Below are 21,004 nucleotides of genomic sequence, written 5' to 3'. Positions count from 1 at the left end.
GTAGAAAAATAGGAACACCCATACATTGCCGGTGAGAATATAAAATGGTGTGGTCCTTTTGGAAAATGTCAGTCCCTCGAAATATCAAACAAGAATCTATTACTGATCAAGTAAACAAAAACACATTTATATGCAAATGTTCATAGTAGCATTATTCATAATAACCATAAAATGGAAACAACCCATGTCCATCAACTGGTGAGCAGTTAAACAAAATGTGTTATAGCTCTACAAGTGAGTGTTATTTACCCATTAAATGAAGTACTGATTCATGCTACAATATGAACCTTAAAATGATCATACTAAGTGAGAAAAGCCAGACAAAAAACTATACACATTATACAATTCCATTTATATGAAATGCGCAGAACAGGCAAATCTATGTACAGATAGATCAGTAGTTGTCAGGAGCTGAAGAAATTAATAATGTGAAGTGGCTTCTACTGAGTATGGAGTGGTTTTTTTGGGGGGAGAGGGGTGATAAAATTGTTCTAAAGTTGGATGGTGGAGACAGCTGTACAATTGTTTGAAAATACTGAAATATGTATATACTTTAAAGGGATGAATTTTATGATATATGAACTATATCTCAGTAAAACCATTATTTTAAAACTTAAAGCATGTTTTCTGACATTTATAAGTCTAACAAATCAACTTGCTAATTATGTTATTCATAACATAATTAGGGGAGGGGAAAGAAGAAAAAGTAAGGTATTCCTTCTTTTACAGCATTTGAGTACCTCTACAGTTGTGATTATGTCAATTTCTTCCTTTAATTCTAATGATTTGTGGCTTAAATATTAGGGGGGGGGGTGAGTAAAAAAACAAAACATTTTTTCTCTGCTCTCACACCATAATAATGAACATAGAAGACTTCTTGAAAGGTGGGGATTTTTTTTCCCCACCACCATGTAAGCAATGCCGAAGCTAGTTGTCCTTTAATTCAATTCTGACACTATCTACCTGGAGTTAACTTCAAATCCCATGGGCTTATGGCTCAATCCCAAACACTGACACCTCTTCCACTTTAGATGCCAATCACAAGACCTAGTTAGTTATCTATCCTAAACAACCATCCATTAACTGGAGTTCCCATAACCTCCTCATCAGTTTTGATTAATCTGCTACAGCAGTTCACAGAACTCAAAGAAACACACGTATCCAGTCATTATAAGGGATACACATGAAGAGATGGATAGGGTAAGGTATGAAGGAAGGGTGTGGAACTTCTATACCTTCTCTGGGCACACCAAAAAGGGAACCTCCATGTGCTCAGCTAACTGGAAGTTCTCTGAACTCTGTCCCTTTGGGTTTCTGTGAATGTATGGGTGTGAATGAAGCAGATCTAATATTAATAGACTGAGTAGAGAAATCCAGCAATGTCTGTCTGTTCAGATTCTTTAACATTCTCTCCTCATGGGTATAAGACAGGCCCCCTTCTGAAATGGGGGGTCTTATCTCCAATCAGACAAACCTGGTCAAGAAATTCTTTTATGTGCAGCTCCAAAACAGGAGCAAAATTACAGTTTCTATGACTTGCCTTGGGGAGTTAGTTATAAGCCAGTAACCATGAACAAAGAAAAAAAATATTATTTCATAATATCAAAGATATTTTGGTTCTTTTTTTTATATCTTACTATGCAGATTAATAACTTATGCTTTAAATTCTATTAAAAATGTCACTTCTGCTTTCTTTCTGTTTATATATGTTTGGTATTACCCTTTATTTTGTTGTTGTTGTTTGTATTTTGGGGGTCTTGTTATGTAACTCAGGCTGGCCTGGAACTATCAATCCATTTCCCTTTTCCTCCTGAATGCTTGGATTATAGTCATGCACTACCACACCCAGCCCTATTTTCACTTTTCTGTGTCTTTTTGTGTTAAGCCAATCTTTTATATAAAGCATATGGCTTAAATTTTGCTTTGTAAGACTGGATGAGGTAGCTCATGCCTAAAATTCTAGCTACTCAGGGGCAAAGATCAGGAGTACTGCAGTTCAAGGCCAGCCTGGGCAAAAAGTTAGCAAGACACAAATAAGCTGGATGTGCTAGAACACGCCTATGATCCCAGCTACAAAGGAGACAGCATGAGGCCTACCCCAGGCAAAAATGAAAGACCCTAACATGAAAAATAACAAGAGCAAAAAAAAAAAAAAAAATGCTAGGGCTGGGGCTCAAGTGGTAAAGCACCTGCCTAGCAAGTGTGAGGCCCTTATTTTAAATCTCACTACTATAAAAACAAAAAAGAAAAAGAATAAACACTTTTTAACTCAGTCTAACAATTAATAGACAAATTTGACTTTCACATCTTTTATAACCAATTAACTAGTTTATCTCATTATCTTGTTTATCCTTACCCATTTTCTAAAGGCTACTAAAACCTTTAATGAGTTTTTTTATTAATAGATCAAAGTTTTCTGTTCCTCTCCTATTTCCTCTTTTAATTTAAATTATAACTTTTATTTATATTCTACAGATTCCCTAAACAAAAAATCTGAAATGTTTTAAAATCGGAAACTTTTTGACATGCCCAACAACTTCAGGGCATTTCAGATTTTAGATTAGGTACACTCAGCAAGTAAATCCATGCAAATACACCAAAAATCTGAAAACCTCTAAAATCTGAAACATTTTTAGTCCTAATCATTTCAGATAAAGGATACTCAATCTGTAGTGAACTTTTATTTTTTAACACTTGAACTATTTTTCTAAAAAATGGATCTGCCCCACTCTTACTGCACTTTGGCCACAGCCATGCCACCCTGAATGTGCCTGGACCTTGTCCTACCACTTTTAAAGTGTGCCAGCGAAACACTGCTGGCAATTTTTAAATCTACTTCCTATTTTAAGCTAGTGCAACTTTCTCTAACAAGGCATAATCACGTTTCATACACATATCCCTAAGAAGCTATCTACAAAACAATTTTCTGTGTGTTTAAGTTGTTTCTTCACCAGTATTCTTTCGGGTTGTTAGAAGCCTCACAGTCTAATTATTATCAAAATTAATTATCTGTTCATTTTAGAATCATAAAGAAGCAGACCTAGAATGACCTTAGGCACCATCTAATGCAAAGATAACAAATAGGTTTCTCATATACCAACCTATTCATTCTAACTACCTTGAAAGCCTATTAAAAAGGGTTCTGCAATATGGGTTATAATACATATATACATGAAAAATGTCACAAGGCAACTTCCTGCATAGCTATCTTAAACAAAAATGTCATATTTTTCTTTTACAAAATTGGAGAACAGGAGGGCAGAGCAATTCCTGTCTGAGAAGCTGGTACCAGTGGGAGGGGGCAGGATGTGGGGAAAGGGTGTAGGAGAGTGAATACGGTACAAATACTGTGTACACATGTATGTAAATGGAAAAATGAGACCTGCTGAAACTATTCAAGGAATGGGGGGAGGAGAGATAAAGGAGAATGATGGAGGGGTGAATTAAAAGTTATTTGATATATTTTAAGAACTTTTGTAAATGCTACAATGTATCCCTAGCACAATTAAAAAAAAAAAAAAAAGGAGGGTTCTAGGGCTGGCAGAGGGACTCAAGTGGTAAGGGCACCTACCTAACAAGTGTGAAGCCCTGAGTTCAAACTCCAGTACTCCCAAAAAACCTCTGAAAATTTAAAGTCAAATGTGTTTGCATATTTATGTTTCCTAAGAACATGTGTTTTGTATATATGCAATCCTGTTCACAAAAATATTGTTTGCAATGATGAAAAGTATTCTACAGAAATATAACTTTAAAAAACCTGTTAACACTGAAGTTCTTCTGGGGAGAGAAGCTGGAGTGCTGCATTTCTTTTTACAATCAATATGCAATTTTTTAAAGCTAAAAAACAAAGCTGAAAGATCAAGATAAAGTATCTGGTCATGGAAGTGTGTAGTCATGGAAGAACAGCCAGTAGTAAACTCCCCACCTTCCCTGAAGGCAGTCTGCAGAGATCACTTGTACACAAGCTGCATTGGTACCTTCCTCCCAAAACAAATGGACCAAGCCTACCAGAAATTTTGTTTCAAAAAGACTTCTGCTTGAATACAAGCAGTTTAAAAAGAATCATCCCATTTCCCTCTCAAATGGCCAGCCTTACTGACAGTGTACTAGAGTATAGAGTACTCTGGAAGGGTGTATAACTGAGACTACAAATTAAATCACCTCATCGAGGACATAGTCTCTTCTTTTTCAAATTGTTTAAATATTTAATCTCATTCTTAGGTCAGATCTATTCTCTATATCAAGCTTGTTCTCACAGTGAAAATGTCTATTCCCCAACTGACATTAGTTAGGTTAATTTCAATTTCTAGGTGAAACATAAAGATATTATCACAATCGCAGTTTTTATATTATACTTTACATTTTAAAAGTACTTCTATATGACTATCACATTTGAACAGTACAGTATAGCAATATATAATGTGAAGTTTCTTCTTATAAAGAAGCAGAGAGTTCTGACATGAAGTGGGGCAGAGGTGTCAAGGAAAAAGAGCCTGGAATAGCAAATAGTTATGAATCAGAATCAAGACCAAAAGCATCTGGGTAAGAAAAAAATGAAAAAATTGTCCACCTACTGACTTCATTTCACTGTGACTCTCCAGGTTCTCCACCGCTTATAGACAGGTGTTTGCCTGAACATGGCACAGAAACTGGGTGAACTAAAACAGGGATGGCTCTCTTCAAATAGTACTGTACAGACACAAACTAGCCAGCCTGGGTTTGAATCCCAGTTGTACTACTTATTAACTATGTGATTTTAAGCAAACTATTTAATCTGTGTCTCAGATTCCTCACTTACAAAATGGGAATAAGGCAGTGCTTACTTAAAATGGTGTTGCAACTACCCTGTTTTAGAAGGCAACCTTTTCTCAATACTCCTTGTCTGCTTTACTGTTCTTCCTAATACTGGTAACCAATTAATAATAGCTTTAAATTATTTATGGTCTCACCTCTTTCCTTGCAGAAAGTATGCTCCATTAAAGCAAAGACCTCTGTCTGTTTTGTTCAATGCACGGTCCCCAGTACCTGGAACAGTGCTTGGTATATAGGAGGTCTCAAATATATAACAAATGAAAAAATGTTTGCTACCTGTGAATTGTGTAGTACAGCTCTGTGAATGAATATAAACATATTGTGAATGACTGTAAATGGAGATCTGATTTTTAAGCATGCTATACACCATTCTTCCCACCAGAATGCCTGCTAATCCTATTTTAAAGCTGCAATCTTAGCTGGGCAAGGTGGTGTGTGCTTGAAGTCCCAAAGAATAATAAGTTTGAGGCCAGCCTAAGCAACATAGTGAGACATGGTCTAAATTAATTAAAATAAAATAACAGTCATGTATGGTGGTACAGGGATATAATCTCAGTACCTGAGAGGCGGAGGCAGGAGGATCAACAGTTTGAGAATAACCAGGTGCCAGTTGCTCACACCTGTAATCCTAGCAACTCAGGAGGCAGAAATCAAGAGGATCACAGTTTGAAGCCAGCCCAGCAAATAGTTCAAGAGACACTATCTTGAAAACATCCGACACAAAAAAAGGGCCTGTCTACCTAGCGCGAGGCCCTGATTTCAAACCCCGGTACCACAAAAAAAATTTTGAGGCCAGCCTAAGCTAGTAAGACTCTTTCTCGACCCTGCTTAGCTTCCGAGATCAGGCAAAATCGGGCGCGTTCAGGGTGGTATGGCCATAGACAAAGACTCTTTCTCAAAACAAAACAAATTAAAGCTGCAATCTGTATCATCCATCTCTTGGTGATCATCCTCCTACTTATCATGCTCTACCTTTTATTTTATATATTTCACTTATTGTAACATACTATACAATTGACTTATTATGTTTATTTTTATAGTCTGCCTCCCCAAGCTGGACTACACAATCATGGAAAAGCAGAGATGGTTAACTTTTTTTTTTTCCCCTAACACAAGTAATTTTTAGGCAAGTACTCCAACATGTGAACCACACCTCCAACCCTTTTATCCATTTTGTATCGTGATGCATTCCTTAAATGCTTATACATAGCTACCAATCAATAAATATTTCCCGATGGAAACAGCAGAATAAATTGTAGGTACAGAGTTGAAGACTCTTATCCCATCCTCTCTGTTTCACTCTGGGAAACAATTATAAGTGTATACATAGCAAGCAGGAGAGAAGGGAGCAGTCTCTAGTGTTTGTTTGTTTGCTTGTTTGTTTCTGGTACGCTGATCAAGTAATTCTTTAAACTCCTCCACCAATGTATTTCTGGGGGGGAAAAAAAAATCTCACCTCCCAAAAGCACAAAATCAGTCATATATAAAGACTGAGAAATTAGAAGAACCATTTTGAGGGAGATGGGAAGTATTTGGCAGAGGTGGACAGAAATCTCATCCCCAGACTCTAAAATCTGGAGATGGCATAAAGCTTAGTTTGGCCTCCACACCCTGAGTGAACAGACAGAAGCATAAGACAGAAAATGTAACCCAAACCAGGCACCAGTGGCTCACACCTGTAATCCTAACTACTTGAGAGGCTGAGATCGGAAGGATCTCTATTCAAGGGCAGTCCAGGCAGATAGCTCTCGAGACCCCATCTCCAAAATAAGCAGAGCAAAATGGATTGGAGGCGTGGCTCAAGCTGTACAGCACCTTCTTTGCAAGCTTGCAGCCCTGAGTTCAAATTCCAGTCCCACCAAAATAAATAAATAAACAAGAAATGAAAATATAACTCAAAACATCTTCATGATTATGAAGTACAATTATTTGTAGTATCACAACTTAAAGTGATTTTGCTTTCCCTCTATCATCATTCTCATTTTCAAAAGCTCACTTCTAAACTGTAGTATAGTAAATTTTTTCTGGAGGCAGCTATATATTCTATAAGTCTCTTTCAGTGGCTTGCCTCTGAAGAAAGCTAAAAATGAAATGCCTCTGAATTACTGTAATAATAAAAGACTCAAATGCTATGAGCATAACACTCTCTGTAAACAGAGTGAAATCAGTTTGAGCAAAGTTCACAAAGACAGTGAGACCAACGGACTGAACAAAGACAGGCATTTAGGAAATCCCAATGATCAACCAACTTCTTGATGTAGCTCCAGCAGGATAAGGGAGGAGGTTCTTGAACAAAACAAGGGAGAATAAGATTGCTTGGATTGGTCTGCACTGGAAATTACCAAGGCATAAAAGGCCCTGCATAAAAGATTCAGGAAACAGGAGAAAAGCCTCTGGAAACTAATACTGGAAAACACTAACTAAGCCCATGTACATCAGCAGCCAGATGTTCCAAACATCCAATCCACAGAAATATCTACCACAAAGGCTGGGCCATCAAGTTGCTGGCAAGTACTGGAAAGTCCCAAAGACCAGATTTCTTTAGAGATAAAAAGAACAGAAGCAAAAATGAATACAGTGGAACAAAACCACCAACAGTTTTGGCATGATTTTAAAATAAAATGAAACTCAGAGCCAGGTACTTGTGGCTCACACCTGTAATCCTAGCTACTCAGGAAACAGAGCTCAGGAGGATGGCAGTTCAAAGCCAACCTGGGCAAATACTTCGTGAGACCCTATCTTGAAAAAACCCTTCAGAAAAGAGGGTTGGTTGAAGTGGCTCAAGGTGTAGGCCCTGAGTTCAAACTCCAATACAGCAAAACAAACAAACAAAAACCCCTCAGGCCTAAAGCAGCTCCACCCACCAATGAATCAGACAGGTTTCATTCTCAATTTCCAAGGTTTAATTAGAGCTTTGTAGACAGCCAAAAAAAAAAAAAAGAAAAAGAAAAGGCAAAGTATAATATAATCAATGAACTACAAAAGGGGAACCAAACTGGAATGTTTAAGATATTTTCAATTAGAAACAAATACTAGCTGCTGAGATAACTACAGAAACAAGTTCATATTTAAAAACAAAACAAAACAAAAAAACATCCAGACTGTGTAGGAGAAGCAGCAGCACAGAGAGGGAAATGGAGGGTAATTAAAGAGTCCAGCCTACCTCCACCTGAGGTTTTTCTGGTGCAGTCTAATAATTTGACATACAAACCTAGAAAGCCCTCTGCACCTGTACATTGTGCCCACCAAGTCACTCTACTGGCTCTAGCTCCAGTTATGAGAGTGAGTCCAACAATATAAGGGTGGCATGCATTTTCACTATGGTAGACATCAACATGGACCTCACCTTGTCACTGTCATCATGACAAATGTGATCGTGATGGATGGACTGGCACTGAAAAGAAGCACCAACACTACCTACAAGAAAAAGGGAAAAGTTAAGATGTAGTAATTCCTTACATTTAAACTGCTTTACCAATTAAAAGTGCTTTTACATCCATTATCCCATCTAATCTTCAATAATACTTGCAGGGGAGGGATTATTATTCATGCATTTTAACAGAAGAAAACAAAACAGAGGCTGAATCACACAAAGCAGCAGTCAATGAAATGGCATATCTGAAACTAAAACCCTGTCAATCAAACCCTTAACTCAGTTAAGGGTTAACCAAATAAGGCCACCTAAATAAACACAGACTTCAATAAAACAAATTCCTATTAATGAAGAAAATAAATATACTCCTTTTCAAGCTACACATACCTTGACCAAAAATTGATTCTATAAATTCTCAGCATACATTATATAATCCCAGCTACTTGGGAGGCAGAGATTGGGAAGCAAGTGTCTGTGGTCCCAGCTACACAGGAGGTACAAGTAGGATAGTGGTCAACGCCAGCCCAGGCAAAAAACACAAGACCCTATCTGAAAAATAACTAGAGCAAAGAAAGTACTAGAGCACCTGCCTAGCAAGTATGAGGCCCTGAGTTAAAATCCCAGCACCAGCAAGAAAAAAAAAGAAAAGGGAAGGCAGGAAAGGGGGAAGGAATGGAAGGAATGAAGGAAATTACTCTGATAAACTGGTTCTGGGTGAGAAGCACAATAAACATCTAGTAGGAGGTCATGTTTTTTGAGCTTGCTTAAGAGTTATGGTTTGTAATTGGGAATCACCCCTCTAATTCTCTTCCTTTCAGAGGATCCTGGAAATAATGCTTACAGAGTTCTTACAAGAGGTGTCTTCTCTGTGGGAATTAAGCTCTGAGCTCACCTAATATGGAAGTCATCTCTTTGAATCTTGGCTGTCAGAAGAGCACCTTAAAAAGTATGAATCACTTGAACCATTAAGTCTGTAATTTCAGCACTCAGAGGCTGATGTAGCAGGATCACAAGTTTGTGGGACAACACAGTGAGACCTCATGTTTTAAAAACAAAAACAAAAGCAAAAACCCAAAAAGCCTTCTGATACTGATTCTAATTATCATTTAATCTTTTGGGATAGTGGAATGACAAACCAAAACAAACTATACAGTAGATGTATTTCAAGGGGGAGTCAGGAAAAAGTGTACTCAAATTAAATTATATTCCTATAACTAAAGTAAGATTGGTTAAAAAAAAAAAAAAACCCAAGAATTGATAAACATAAGCATTTATCAGGTACTTCCAAAGGGGTACCAAATCAGATGTCATTTTCATTCTTATATAAAATCTATGTATTTAATCTATCATGTCAGGCTTGTTTCTATTAGACACAGTTACAGAAAGACAAAACTGAGCTGGAAACAATTCATATAGTACCACCTAATGACTATAGGAGAGATATTGGGGACCATTACCGAAACCTTGGCCTCCATCACAGCTGGAAAAATGAAGGGTAAACTAGATTATTTACCTACGTAAAAAAAATCTTCTTGTCTGGGTGCTGGTGGCTCACACCTGTAATCCTAACTACTTAGGAGGCAGAGATCAGCCAGGCAAATAGAGACCCTATCTCGAAAAACCTTATCACAAAATATTGGCTCAAGGTGAAGGCCCTGAATGATAATGCATGCCTGTAATTACAGCAATCAAGAGGCTAAGATAGGAGGATCAAGAGTTAGAGGCCGGGGCCTCCTGGTGCTTACCACAGGCTGTGTTCTTGCACTGACTGTCTAGGAAGAGGAGGGAAAGTAAACCCACTCCATATACACCTCAGCCTATGCCCTGTGCCTGATCTGTATTGTGATCGGGAGACATAGGGTAGAAGAGAGAAAAAAAAAAAAAAAAAGTTAGAGAGGCCAACCTGGGCTACATAGTAAATTCCAGGACAGCCTGGGCTATATAGCAAGATCTTGTCTCAAAACTTCAAAATAAACAAACAAGCAAGCAAATTAGGAGTGGTAGTGCATGCCGATAGTCCCACCTACTCCAGATTCTGAGGTAGAAGGATCAGCTGAGCTCTAAAATTTGGAGCCAACCTAAGCAAGATAGTGAGTCCCTGCCTCTAAAAACAAATTGAACTCCTTGTATAGCTATCTTAAACAAACAAAAATGTCGTTTTTTTTTCTTTTACAAAATCAGAGAACAAGAGGGCAGAACAGGGGGTGGGGGGGTGGTACCACTGGGAAGGATGAGGATGTGAGAAAAGTGTATAGAAGGGTAAATATGGCATAAATACTGTGTATATATGTATGTAAATGGAAAAATGAGACCTGTTGAAACAATTCCAGTAATGAGGGAGGGGAGATAAAGGAGAATGATGAAGGGGTAAATTCAAGTATTATATATTTGATATATTGTAAGAACTTTTATAAATGGCACAATGCACCCCAGAATGACAATTTAAAAAAGAATATATGTATATACAAAATAAAGAAAAAGATGAGCCTAGACACTGACCTTATACTTTTGGCAAAAACTAGTTAAATATGGATCACAGATCTAAATGTAAAATACAAAAACTTCCAGAAGATAACATAGGAGAAAATTAGATAACCATGGATTTGATAGTAAGTTTTAGACACAGCATTAAAAGCACAATTAATAAAAGACAAAAACTGATCAGATGGATTTCACTAAAATTAAAAACTTGTTCTATGAAAGACACTGACTGTTAAAGAGAATGAAAAGACAAGCCATAGACTGAGAGAAAATATTTGCGAAAAGCAAATCTAATGAAGAACTCACATCTAAAAATATTTGAAAAAAATTTTAAATTCAACAAGAACATTACAATCCAGTTTTAAAATGGGCAGTTTCTCTTTGGTCTTTTGTCCTGGGTATAAGAACTCATTCATGTCCCCCTACAGGAAGAGCCCTTTGCTGGAAAATAACAGCAATATCCTTACAGGTGAATGAACAAACCTCTTATTCCCTCTCCAGCTATCCCTGCCCTATAAAACAAAGAACGAGAATACAGACAGTTCAAACTGAACTCATAAACAACAAAATACTGGTCTTAACATCACTTTCAGGGAAGGTACACACCGCAAAAGAAGAAACATACTACAACCAGGAGGCAATTCTTGGGATTTTGAAAAGATCCAGTGAAAAACAAACCAAATGTACATTAAATGACAGTATTTACCACAAGTTTTTTTTTTTTTTTGACCACCACATTTATAGTTCTTATTCATGCTCACCCTACATTGGCACTCTGCTACCCAAGGCAGTATATTCTACTATGAAGTCCATGCCTGAATTCTTAACTCCCTAGAAGGAATGTTTCCTGCTAGTTCTAAGAGGCCAAACTAGTATGATTCCATAGGGTCAAAGGTTTCTTTTTTCCCTCTTGGTGACCCCTTTGGTGGTCTGCACTGACCAGCACCACAGTTCTCACTTTAGAAAATGAGTTCTTAACTTGGGGCCCAAGAACTTACATGAGAATAAAATGTTACCTTTATTTTCATTAACTTAGAACTGAAATGTAAGAAATCACTCTTAATGAAATTAGCAACATACCAGACTATATGTTAACAGTACTGGTAAAGATCACATATGGGGTGGGGGGCATTGTGGAGTACAGTGGTACCAGTGATAGAGCAGTTACCTAGAATGTGTGAAGCCCTGGACTGGCTCCCCAGCACTGCAAAATTAAAAATAAATACGTAAATAAAATCATATAATTTCTATGAATACAATTTTGTAGGTGTACTTATCATTACTTTGAATTAAGAAGCAAATATATTATTATACCACAGTTTGTTTTTTGTAATACTGGGATTTGAACTCAGGGCTTACAAGTGCTCTCTACCACTTGAGCTACTCCTCCAGCCCTTTTTGCTTTAGGCATTTTTTCAAATAGGGTCTCACATTTTCTCTCAGACTGGCAGACTATGATCTTCCTACCTACCTCCCAGCAGCTGGAATTATAGACATGCATCATCACACCTAACCTATTGGTTGAGATGAGGTTCTCACTAACATTTTGCTTAGGCAGGCCTTGAACAGAGTTCTTTCCCATCTCTGTCTCCTGTGAGGATTATAGACATGAGCCACCATACCCAATGTTGTTTTTAATATTTTAATAACTACATTCCAACATAATTAATTGGCTTCCTTTGTGATGTCATGTATGTTGTTTTATGTAAATAAGAATATTCTCCTATACCAAATGTAGGTGGTACAAATCTGTAATTCTAGCACTTGGGAGGGTGAGGTAGAAGAATTGGGGAGAGAAGGGGAGAGGAGAAGAGAGGAGAGAAGGCTTCACAAGATTGCTAAAGGAGTCAAAGGTACACATACACAAAAAGCTTTAAAACCCTGTTTTTACCCAGCAAAAGATGCTGGGACCACAGGACAAACTAGATTAGAAACACTATAAGGAAACAGATACACAACATTCTATGAAGAATAAAAGTGTGTGAAATCCAGGGAAGATAGCAATAGCGGAAACTGAAATCAGGGAAGGGAGCCAAAACTGTATAAAAAATTACAAAACAAAAAGAAATCAAGGTTGAGAAAATAATGGGGAAGGGGAGAAATTTCAGAGCAAGGGCAGAAAAAAATCTCAGTTAATGTTTTTAGTCCACAGAGGCAAAGTAGCAACATAAAGGAGTGAGATTACCTATCATGTTCACGAAGAATGCTACACTGCAAAATCCAATAGTCAATTCTGAATGCTCATCTTTCTTGATCTATTGACAGCTTTTGATCCAGTTGATCCTGCTCTCCTCTTTGGAGCCCTTTTCTTTCTTTTGCTTCAGGGAAACATCCTATAACACCTGACTTCAACTTTGAGGAATTCTCATCTTCCAAATTCTTATATCCTGAGGATCAATTTTTCAAACTTCTCTTTTCTATCAACCTTTATTCCTTTCTTTACTGATCCAAAATAGTCTCATGGGACTCCAAAATTTATATTTTTAAGCCCTGACTCTCTCCCATCCTGAAATCCAGATTTCTAAATCTTACTACCCACATAGTATCACTTAGATATTTACACAGCATATCACACACAACATGTCCAAAGTAGAGCTCTTGGTCTCTCCCTTCCAGACCTGCTCCTCCTCCAGTTTCAATAAATGGCAGTCCTATTCACTAGCTGTGCTGGCCAATACCTGGCATTATTCATTCTCATTTCCTCTCATTCAGCCAGATCCAACATTTGATCAATTGGCAAATCCTGTTGGCTCCACTTTCAAAATATGTCTCACACATTACTTCTCATCTTCTCCACTGCTACCAAGTCAAAAGTACCTGGTCTATTGCAGTAGTTCCTAATTGGAACTACTGGAAGAGTGATTCCCCATTCTTTCCTTGTTAACTCCCACTTCCTTTCCAGTCTGTTCTCCACATCCTTTAAAATGTTAACACTGGGAGGGCTGATGGAATGGTTCAGATGGTAGAGTGCAGCCACGCAAGGCTAACAAGTGTGAGGCCCTGAATTCAAGCCCCAGTGCCGCAATAAATAAATAAATAAAATAAAATTAATAATAATAATAATAATAATAAGTTAACACTGGGGCTGAAACCCGAGCTCAGGGATTTTGGCCAGTACTGCCAAAAAAATAAATAAATAAACCTTAAAAACCCAAACTAAAATGTTAAGGCAGATCATATTATTTACCCCTCCTTTGAAAACTTCAGTTCCTCCTTTTACTTTAAATAAAGTCTAAAGTCCTTACCTCGGTCTACAAGGTCTCATATGATCTGGCTTCCCTATACCTTTTGATATCTCCTATCACTTCTCCTCTCCTACAAGGAAACTAAAACACAGTAAACACACTTAGTACTTAATATACTTAAAACATCACCAAACAATATCATTAACAGTTCTCTATATGTGTAGTATGACCTCGCTCAGTGCTAGGCCCAACCAGAATTCACATTGTCCTCTACTGACATGCAGCATGCTTTTCAAAATGATATGTTCTATCAAGGATAGCTGAAATGTAACTGACATTTCTGTACACTGCAAAGTAAAAAATGTTGAGTTTGTGAAACACAATTTTTTTCTCTTTTTTGCTGAGGAGTGAACCCAAGGCTTTATACACTAAGCATGTGTTCTACCACTGAGTTACAACCCAGACCTATAATCTTCTCATATAAACAGCAGAAAAACACGGTTGAGACACATACATAGTCCCTAAAATCTTAGTTCAGATAAATAGGAGACAGCACCAGGGCATGGGGTGCAGGCCTATAACCCCATCACTCAGGAGGCTAAGGCAGGAATATCATGAGTTCTAGGCCAATTTAGGCCAATGCAGTGAGACCCTGTCTCCAAAGTGTGAGTGGAGGGGGGAGTGGAAATAAACCACAAAATTGAACTGCAGAAGACTTCATCAAAATCTGCACGTATCTTTAAAGATAAATTTCTCTTTAAATTGTCATGCAAGTATGGTATTGGGGTTGGGTATGTAGCTTAGTGGTAGAGAATGTGCTTAGCATATGTAATAACCTGGGTTCCATTCCCAGCACTGAAAAAGTAGTTTTTTTTTGTTTTTGTCAGTTTTTTGAGAAAATGTGTGTGTGTGTGTGTGTGTAAGTAGTTTTTTTTTGTTTTTGTCAGTTTTTTGAGAAAATGTGTGTGTGTGTGTGTAAGTAGTTTTTTTTGTTTTTGTCAGTTTTTTGAGAAAATGTGTGTGTGTGTGTGTGTGTGTGTGTGTTGTGTGTGTGTGTGTAGCCAGTCCAGGCTGGCCCTGAACTCTTAATCCTCCTGCCTCAGCCTCCCAGTGCTGTGATTACAGGTGTTCAACACCATGCCTGGCTACAAGTATGGCATTTTGAGCACTGTAAGAATTATTCTCCAATGTGTACATGTGAGATGGGGGTTTCACCTGGATCCCATCATGTCATTGGATATAATTTCCAGTTTATAAGATATATAGAAGGGGAAAAAAAAGATACACAGGAGATAGATGAACACACATCACAAGGAAGCAGTTGGTTCATCCAAAAGTTATTTGGCAAAAAAAGGTTCAGGTTCTCAATATGCCAGTTCTATTATTATGTTTAAGAGAAAAGATGGGGACTGTGCAAGGCTTTAAGACTTGAGGATTGGGGTTTGGTTCAAGTGGTAGCACACCTGCCTACCAAGCTCAAGGCCCTGGGTTCAAACCCAAGTATCATACACACACAAAAAAAAGACTTAAGGAAAATAATCAGATGTGATGTGCAGTTATAAAGTGTATGTTAATTTGAATAAACTAGTTGAAAATTATGTTTGGGGGAAGAACTAGAGAAATATGAATACGGTAACATTGGATGAAATAAAAATTTACTGAAATAAAATGCTAACTTAAAAAGCAGAAAATGAATATTATGATTTTGAGTGGTGGGTGGGTTAAAAATACATGTTATGTGTATACAGATACATGTTAAGAAACATGCAGAAGGATATATACTCTAAGAAATCAACAACTGTAGTCCCTGGATGATAAGAGGAAATGTTTTCTTTTTCTTACTTTGGCTTGACTGTATTTTCCACGGTACCCATGAAAAATTGACATCCCTAGAACACTGGACCTGATAAGACTACCAACTTTAAGAAAGACGACAGAGGACTCTAAGAGCATCCATGACCATGAGCAGGATCCTTGAGGTGAATGATCCATTACCTATTTTTTTCTCTTTAAGACCCTCCTTACAAAATGATCTTGGTGGAAGCTGGTTCTCTGCTAGGAGGCAACTATTAGCACAAGGTTAGGCAGAGATATTTTGACTCCATTAATTTTGTTACTAAGCTCCAGTTCATATCCCTAATGGTTTCTCCTATCTAAGCTAAGCACCACACCACACCCATGCCTAGCTATGGAGATCAGACAAAACTGGGCATATTTCAGGTGCTATGGCCACAGACCCCTAGTGATATCTGACAAAAGTGCCTTTGGGAAAGGCAGTTTAGACTAAACTATAAGCACTTGCCTGCCTTTTCCATTAAACTCCTCAGAACCAATGTCTCTCACTCCTCCATCCTACCTTTCCCTAAGGTACACAGAGGTTAGAAAGTACAGACAGAATTACTGACCTGGACTGGCACTACAACAGCACAGTATGGGTAAGGACGGAACCCGATGCCTAAATAATCTAACCAGGGTTTCATATATACCAACTAAGTACATAAGTTGATGGTCATGGCTTGGACCAACTGCTTTCAATATAACCCAAAAGGCCAAAATAGTTAACTTGGAGTCCCATGAGGGCCAAGAAAGAAATCATATCCCAGACTGGGTTCCCTCAGTTAATACAAAGGCAAGCTATGAAAGAAGAATTCAACCATACATTGTTAACACACAAATTTATAAGGCCCCCTGGGCTAAAACTGATATTTAGGTTAAAGATAAATCTTATAGCTTCTTTAGGACACTGGTGCACATGCCCTTACACACAGTGGGTATTCTATACAAATATGCTTGATCAGTCTGAACCCTGGTCCTGTTTTCTAAGATATTAACAACCCTGTCCAAAATCAGTCTTTTTAAAATGTAATTAATCAACCAGTTACCATAATACAAATAATAGATATTAATATGGATGCCTTAACAAAGTATGTAAACTCAATCAATAATACATTTTTTAAAAAGAAGAACCAGTCACTGTTTTTCCTATACTAACAGTAACAAGTAGACTTTTCTTTTTTAATCCAGTCACAGGAACCTTGCCTATTCAAAGTAACTGTCACTGTAATTACTGCCGAAAAAGAGAGTCAGCACTTAAGTCAAATTTTTTGGTTCTGGTCCCATTTACTGCTTTTCCAGGGCTCTTTTCCTTTCACTCTAGCAGAAGTAATTTTTTTTAAGTGCCAGCTTTACAGCAGGACATGAAAACATGTTGAGCCTTATCCAATATTTGGCCTGGAGATTGTTAAATTCTGGCACATGATCTCTCTGGGTTTTAATCACATAACTTGCAGGCTAACTGCCTACAGAACTGCTACTGGAATACCAGGATTTATGGCATGGCTGCAAAGAAGTGTGCTCAGGGGATTCCAAATCTGAACAATCAACTAATACGTTCCAGATTTCTGCTCCCAAGATTCAAGTACCATCCAACTGGTAAAACTCACTTCACTTATCTCAATGTTTTTAGTTTTCTCTAAATGAACTTACAACAAAACAAATTACATTGTTTTTAGAAATCTTACTTACAATTTATAGGGCAAATTACTGGCTCTACTAGATAATACACCTTACTTAGGACATTACTAATGTTAGGTAGATGTTGATAAGTAACATGTAAGCTAAAAGCCACTCTTGCTCTATCAGTGTAGCTTACTATTACAATAAGATCTTGATGCTTCTAGCTATGTAGAGCAGAAATTTCAACTTCAGAATCTTGAGTTGTTTTGTTTTAAATAATATTACTGAGATGCAATTCACATACTGTACAATCATCTATTTCAAGAGCAATTCAATTTTTAAAATATATTCACAAAGTTGTGGAACCATCATCACAATTTTAGAATATTTGCCTCTTTCCTCCTTCCCTAAGCCCTTGACAACCACTAATCTAATTTCTGTGTGTTTGCCTACTCTTAACATTCCATATAAATGAAATAAAAAAGATGGTAGAGTGACACATTGTAGCATATATCAATTCATGCCTAATTAAATAAAATTCTAGTATATGGATATATCACACTTTGCTTATCCATTCATCAGTGAATAGACATGTGGGTGGTTTCACTTGGTAATATTATGAATGATGTTGTTTTGACATTCATTTACAAGTTTTGCTGTGGATGGATAATGTTTGTTTTCATTTCTTCTACTAGGTCATACAACACCTCTATTCAACCTTTTGAAGAACTGCCAAACAGTTTTCCAAAGTTGACTGTAATATTTTACAATCTCACAAAAACACAGAAGGGTATTCCTAGCTGTTTTTTATTAGAATCAACTCTGAAGTCAGACATGAATAGAGTTCAAGTATTTCAGACTATGTGATTATATGTAAGTCACTTAACAAATCATATGCCTTTCTTACTGTAAAATGGGAATGATATTACCAATTTATATAGACTTCATAGAGGACTTCTGAGGGTAAAGAAGATTCAATGTGTGAAAAAGCTTACAACACAGTGCCTGGCAGGGAGCAACTAAAGAAATGGTGTGACACTTCTATTAACTAATTTACACTTCCATTCAAACTAAGGCTACTGATTAAACTACAGGAAATTGCCTGTCCTTAAATTTTTGCTTAAACTCTTTCAAGGCACTCATCAAAATGTTTTTTGTTTTGTTCAGTTTGGTTTAGTTACATGTTTGTCTCCATTTATAAACCAAGAAGCAGGCCCTCATTAGACAAAGCATCTGCTGGTGCCTTGATCTTAAACTTTCCAACCTCCAGAACTGTGAGAAATAAATTTCTGTTGTTTATAAGCCACCTCCTCTATGGTTCTTTACTTTCAGGGCTGTAATTCTTGAATAGCCCATTCGAAACAGAACCCTGAGCATTGACTTAGTACCTACTCTGTACCAGACATGTGTATATAAGACACCACAAAAACAAGCAAGGCTGCTCTATGCAGCTTATAGCCCAATAGAGAGTATTTGCTGCTATCCTAAAGGTTCTAATCTCATTCTTGCTTCAGAAATTTCATTTCTACAATTGCTTCAATCATTCAATAAATATTTATCAAGCCCCACTATGTGTCAAGTCTACCCTAGACACTGGAGCAGAAGGACAAGACAAGGTCCCTGCTCTTCATGACATTTATATTTTAACCAATTTTATACACATGTGTTACCCAGCCAATAATTCATGTCTGAAAAAACACACATTCTCTACTTCTAAATAAATTATTTAATAATAACACATTTATAGAAGTTTAAGAAAAAGATGGTACGACTCAATCAGTAGAGTGCCCAAGTTCAAGCCCCAGTACAGCCAAAAAAAAAAAAAAATCTTTCAATAAAAAAATGAGATGGATTATAATGGAAAAAGAATCCCATTATCTTCCTTCCTAATTCCCAGTTTCCCTTCCCAGAGACAAATATCCTCAAATCTTCTAGACATTCCTTCTAGTACTGACTTCAATTCTCCTAAGTAATTAGATTATATGACTATTTCTTGGCTCAATTTTATGATTTACTGAATTTGTTATGCTATCAGAGGACTAAACTACTCAATCCCTTCTACCATCCACCTCTCTCATCTAGTTTTCCAACATAATTATGTCAAATTTTGTGTTTTTATAAAGAGGATGGTTACTGAAACCCCAACAGGAAAGATCTCCTAAGAAGAAGTTGTAGTCAGAAGAAAGCAGAAGACCATGGACCGAAATATTTTGAGTACTGAAATGTACTGGAGGGAGGGGTAGTTAATAAGAAGCTAAAGGAAGAGAAAGAGCCAGAGGAAGAAAATAAAAGTAATATCTTTAGGGCTACAAAACAGAAGCAAGAAGGAAAAATCTGATCTGACTCATCTTCTTAAGTACTAACTTTTCCATTTGAGTAGAAATATAAGGATATAAGAATTTCAGATGGGGGGTGCCTAATGTGCAGAGCGTAACCTTATTCTTTTTGAAGGGAGATAAAAAGAATGCACACATTCTGAACTGGAATAAAAATCTGACCTAATGTAACTTTTTCTATACTCTCACAACATTTCTGGCACCAAATGTACAAGATTTCCACATCAAGTAATTCTCTAGTTCTCTATAGACACCTACTGGGTGTCCTATAATTCAATTCTGACACTAATTACTGGGAGTTAATACAGACCCCACAGGTTAAGGTCTCAAATCTACCATGCTTCTCACTTCATATGCCAAGGCAAGTAGTGAGTCTTCAGGTTACTCAGAACTTCTGTCCAACTTGGATACAAATCATAGGTTCCCGTGACCCCTTCCCTCAGGTCTGACAATTTTCTAGACTGGCTTGCAGAACTCAGGGAACATTTACTTATGCTCACCTATTTACTATAAAGGATAAAAATGGAAATCAAATGAGAGACGGACACAGGGCAAATATGGAGGCAAAGTGTGAGCTCAGAACTTTTATGCCCTTTCCAGGCTTGTCACCCTCCTGGCACTTCAAAGCCTTCACCAACCCAGAAGCTCTCCGAAACCCACTGCTTAGGATTTTTATGGACATTTCCTTATGATTAAATCACTGGCTACTGGCAATGTGACCCAATCTCCAGCTCTCTTCCCCAAAGGGGGACAGAAAGTTATCTAGGGGCCCATTAAGACTCTTAACACTAGCATCAACTCAAGCACAGTTGAAGGGAGACCATAAATATGCATAATAAATGACGTTCCTCTTATCTATGACTCAGGAAATTGTAAGGGTTTTAGAAGCTTTGTGCCAGACACTAAGGATGAAGACCAAATATATACTATGTCACAATATCACAGTGGCCCACTCGTGAGTTGTGAAATAAGTAATCTAATGGGTGATTTCTCAGTTTTCTCCCATAGCTTAAAATTAATCTGAGTAATGACTTCCTTATTCATTCATTACCTCTCATTTCACAAAGGATAAAGGTGATAATCAACAAATGCTATTTTAACTATTCAGTAATAAATACCGGGTACACATATGTTAACCATGGGTGATGATCTAAATACAATTCATAATAACCAAAGACAATGATATTAATACACTTATATTACAGTCTATGTCTTATACAAATTTAAATTATTAGGTTAAAAACCTTGAAATCAAGGTCTAGCTGAGTGGCTTAAGTGGTAGAGTGTCTGACTAGAAAGCATGAGACCCTGAGTTTAAACTCCAGTACCACCAAAATAAATTTAAAAAAATTTTAAAAAAC

The 21,004-nt window shown here is 37.2% G+C and overlaps 1 protein-coding gene and 1 non-coding gene across 5 annotated transcripts in view; one reads left to right on the top strand and one right to left on the bottom strand.

Moving 5' to 3' along the window:
* Positions 1-21,004, bottom strand: part of LOC109688069 (E3 ubiquitin-protein ligase RNF38) — a 120,175-nt gene that overhangs the window by 66,040 nt on the left and 33,131 nt on the right. For all 4 annotated transcript variants that reach the window (XM_074051454.1, XM_074051455.1, XM_074051458.1 and 1 more), the window contains exon 2: positions 8,159-8,229. In XM_074051454.1, coding sequence (XP_073907555.1) covers positions 8,159-8,229 — 71 coding nt within the window. The remainder of the gene's footprint in view (positions 1-8,158; positions 8,230-21,004) is intronic.
* LOC141416002 (small nucleolar RNA SNORA51) lies at positions 9,914-10,044 on the top strand. The gene has a single exon (XR_012440940.1). It is a non-coding gene; the product is annotated as a small nucleolar RNA SNORA51 (small nucleolar RNA).

Source organism: Castor canadensis, chromosome 13, assembly GCF_047511655.1.
Source record: "Castor canadensis chromosome 13, mCasCan1.hap1v2, whole genome shotgun sequence".
NCBI lineage: Eukaryota > Metazoa > Chordata > Mammalia > Rodentia > Castoridae > Castor > Castor canadensis.
Note: the sequence above shows the minus strand (reverse complement) of the source record. Positions and strands in the feature narration are given on the sequence as shown.